The sequence below is a fragment of the Egretta garzetta genome, unplaced genomic scaffold (genome assembly GCF_000687185.1).
Source record: "Egretta garzetta isolate BGI_Z169 unplaced genomic scaffold, ASM68718v1 scaffold32, whole genome shotgun sequence".
In the NCBI taxonomy this organism is placed as follows: domain Eukaryota; kingdom Metazoa; phylum Chordata; class Aves; order Pelecaniformes; family Ardeidae; genus Egretta; species Egretta garzetta.
In genome coordinates this window covers 2,253,886-2,257,892 of record NW_009259035.1, presented here as the reverse complement: position 1 = coordinate 2,257,892, position 4,007 = coordinate 2,253,886, and the positions used below count along the sequence as shown (strand labels likewise).

Here is a 4,007-nt window from a genome sequence, read left to right as displayed (position 1 = left end):
CGGGAGAACACCGTCCTGTGCTGGAGGCTTCTGTGGTTCGGGTAGCCAGTGCCCACAGGCACGCTTCATCACCAATGCTCCTGCTGGGGAACAGGCATTTCAGTTTTGAACAGCAAAGTGTAGTTTTATACACCTGAAGAAAAATGCCGTGAATTCTCTTATCCACATCCAGCACAGGAGGATTCTGTCATTTCAGGCACATTCACCTTCAGATCTAGTAAGGTACATTAAGCAATACTACGAAGAGAGCTGAAGATTCTCATGTGTTTTCAAGAAAAGTTCCTGACAGTGGGAAAAAAAGTAATTCAGGGAGCTCCAAAACATTCCAGGCTTCAATAAATTGGCATAGATCACTGGAGCACACCGGTTAACACCAACCGAGCGTAAGGGCCATGGAAGGAGAGCATCTGCTCCTTTAAGAGCAGCTGGTCAAAGGAGCCATAAACAAGAACATGCAGAGAGAAACCTGCCCAACACATGGTAAGGGAGGTAGCGAGGAGAACAAACCTGGTCGGTGGCACTGATTGATAAGGACATGCGGAGTGTGAGAAAGTTTATTTTTTCAGCTGGGAGGATAAGGAAAGGGAGGGAGACAAACACACAGAGACCTAAAACCTGATCAATTAGCATTAACAAAGGCAATAACCAGAAACAAACCTGGTCGGTTACACCAGTCGATGGGATATAAAGAAACTGCAACAACCCAGGGCTTTGCAACTGATCAGGATGAGAAACTGAGGGTTTATTTTTCCAGGCAGTCATAGCATGAACTAAAAATATTTTTTTTATTGGATTGGTACTTGGAAATCACATTCTGGCTTATGCAGACTGAAGTTCATTTCATCTTGCCTCAGTAGTTAGTGAATATAATGCAGAAACAAACAAAATCATAGATTTATAGAGCTCAAACTTAAAAGTACTATGATTAGCTCGTTTAACTTTGTGTACTTTATAGGCCAAAGTTTACATACTAAGAAAGATCTGTGTGAAGCCAGTATAACCATGTTTGCTCAAAAACATCACCTAAGGAAAACCCAGCTGTGGTTTAAATCCTTCAAACAGAGAGGCTTCACCAACAATGTTTTTCCCGTGACTAATTATATTCACTGCTAAAAATGAGCACCTTATTTCTAACCTGAAGCTTTAAAGTATTCCCTCTTGGTTTTTTTTCTGCTAGATAAAAAAGCAGTTTGTTATCATACTGGTTACACAAAAAATCATGAATCAATTAAACGCTCACCTATCAAGGTATGTGGTGTGTATTGCCAGGCAAAATGAAAAAGAAATATGGGGTTTGGAAACAGAATATATATACATGATTATCACTGATACAATGAGCTAAGCAGTAACTCAGCATCTGAGCCATCAAAATCTATCCATTACCTTTGGTATGAACTCAGATTGTAAAGGAATAATCAACACCAGCTTTGATTTGTCTTGAGAACTGATTCTCAGCAACCTTGCGTAAGTATGCTTATGCAATGTAAATGTAGGACATAAATCAGTTTGTGCCCCCCAGTCATGCTTATACAAGGCAGACGCTTGTTTTTCCCCCATCTCCAGCCTGTGGACTCTCTTTGTAGATGTGCACATGGCTACAACCGAGCAAATTCCTGGAGGATCAGCACTTCAAATGCCATCACATTGGTTACTTTGAGAAACTTACTGCTGCTAAAGAAACAAAGTATTTAAAGGCAAAGATAAATTCACGTGCAGTTTGCTTCATTTGATGGTAACGGTTTACATTTATGACTGACTTAGGTACGATACAACAAGTAACCACTAAATGTAGTTACTGGTGGATACTTGGCTGGTATAGAGCCAGTTGCCAGTCTGAGCCAGACTTCTTGACCGTAATTTAACTCTAACAAAGCATTTCCAGTAATTACTCTGTCAGTGTACTTGTTACTATTAATATTTTCAGCCTGAAAAGTGAGTTTGTCTATTCCATCAATGACCAGATAGCCAGAGGCACGGGGACTAAATGATTCAATGGTATATTCAAAAACATAGACCCCCAGGTAGGGAACATGGAATTTCCCGGTTGCTGGGGCGAATGAAGCTCCGTAGTTGACATCCAGGTTGTTAAATCTGATGGGTCCTGGAGTCGTCATTCCATATGTGTGAGAGGCAAAAAACGCCACCATAGGTGCATATCTGTATGACCCTTTTGAAAAATCTGGAAAGGAATAAAGAACAATGTCAAGGAATGTTACATTGTATAAAGGCAAGTCGGACCAGCCAGAAGACCAAAAGCAGCTTTTCTGAAGTCACATTGTCCAGTAGCTTGAGCAAGAGAAACACGCTATTTCTGCATAAACACAGTTTTTCTGTATTGTATAAAAAGTAATTATTTTCTTCACAATTAGTGCTAGGTGTATGCACGAGAGAATAATTTTAGAAACAGCAAGGGAACTTTATGTTTGTCTGGACTACGTTATCATTAAGGGAGCTGCTGATTTTCTTTTCTTTCTTCCTCTTCCCCTTCTTCCCCCCTCCCCGAAGTTTTGCCCACCCCAGGATCTCTTTCATTGTTCATCTGTGTGTGCTGAAGCCAAGAATTTTCTCCACAAATCTTAGAGAAACACTGAAGAGGTTTAGCATTCCTGATGTTAAATGAGGGAATAAAAGTATATGTTTTTCTCTTCAAGCTGAGACTGCACACTATGATTCCCTGCCACTGTACAAATGATTTTATTCACTATTCATATGCTGTCATGAGTGAGAATCAGCCAAATGACTGCTGAAAGCTGCATAAAATTCACATTCCATGTGGCCTGGATGTGAAGTATTTATTTGTTTTCTGGACTAAACAGCACGGTTTCCGTTTTTCTTTTTCGAAATATCTTTCAAGGGCTGCATCCTTTGTTGATGAAAATCAGAGGCATGCCTAAAATGACTCCTTGAGGCCATAGTCCCACACATCATGGCAGCTACTGGTATTTATAAAGCATTTATGGCCGTGCTGAAGCTAGTATTCCCCAGTGATGTGATTTTACCTCCCCCTCCGAATTCCATGATATCATGTTCAAATACATCTACTGCACACCCTCCCACTCTGCACAATTGGGCAGGGAGCTTTCCAGCTATTATGGCTGGTCCCAGCCCAATTTAATCCCATCATCTGGTCATATTAAAGAAAGAGATCATGAGTCACCCATGGGGATTGATGTCTTCGGCACAGAAACACAGGACACTACTACCTGAGTTAGCACTCATTAAAGTGAAATGTGAGACCTTTGACCAGCAAATGCTCTCTAATTAGGCCCTGGGGCAGAGGCTGGTACTGCTAGCATATTGCACTACTAAATTCTTTACTTGCCGACACTCAGAGAATTGTCGTTCACCAGCTTCGTACTGCAGTTGACTCCTCCAAAGGGGTGGCGACAGGCACAAATAAAACTCTGTCTGTCATTGATACATGTTCCTCCATTCTGGCACGGGGAACTGACACAAGCCGAATACTGCCCTGTGACAGAGAAGAAAGAAAACCAACACCTCAGTTGCAACGTCATTACAGTGACACTTACCAAGTTTTCGGTATTTTGGAAAGCCTATTTGTCAATCCATAAAACCTTCTGCTGAGGTTCTGTGTGGAGGCCAGCTTCAGCTCCTGTCCAGGCTGTTCAGACCCTTTGCTACCCAGCCTCCCTCTTTGCCTGAACAGATCATACCCTCAGCTAGCCTCCAACATATTCAGATTTACCTATAAATGCTGAGTTCTGCTTGTCTCAGAGGGTCAAGTACGTGTAATAAGATGAAAGATACTGCACATCTAACTTCTTTGGAGCATCTCAATAAATACCATGAGATTGGGATATCTGAACAGCTGTGATGGTAAAGTCCAAGAAACCCCTGTCAACAAACACCAAACTTTCCTCGCTCATTTCTTCCTCCTGTCCTCCTTAATTTGATGACCTCCCTCCTTGCAATGTAAGTTTAAAGCCAGCAAAGTCTGGCTACTGCCAAGCATTAGCAAATTCTCCTTCTGCTGTTCGCTACACAAG

At 41.7% G+C, this 4,007-nt stretch overlaps 1 protein-coding gene across 1 annotated transcript in view; it reads right to left on the bottom strand.

Moving 5' to 3' along the window:
* Nucleotides 1–1,757: 1,757 nt before the first annotated feature.
* MMRN1 (multimerin 1) overlaps nucleotides 1,758–4,007 on the bottom strand; it is a 45,704-nt gene continuing 43,454 nt past the window's right edge. The window contains exons 7-8 of the mRNA XM_009634845.1: nucleotides 3,323–3,469; nucleotides 1,758–2,179 (exon numbers count right to left, since the gene is read on the bottom strand). Of these exons, the coding sequence (XP_009633140.1) occupies nucleotides 1,758–2,179; nucleotides 3,323–3,469 (569 nt within the window). The remainder of the gene's footprint in view (nucleotides 2,180–3,322; nucleotides 3,470–4,007) is intronic.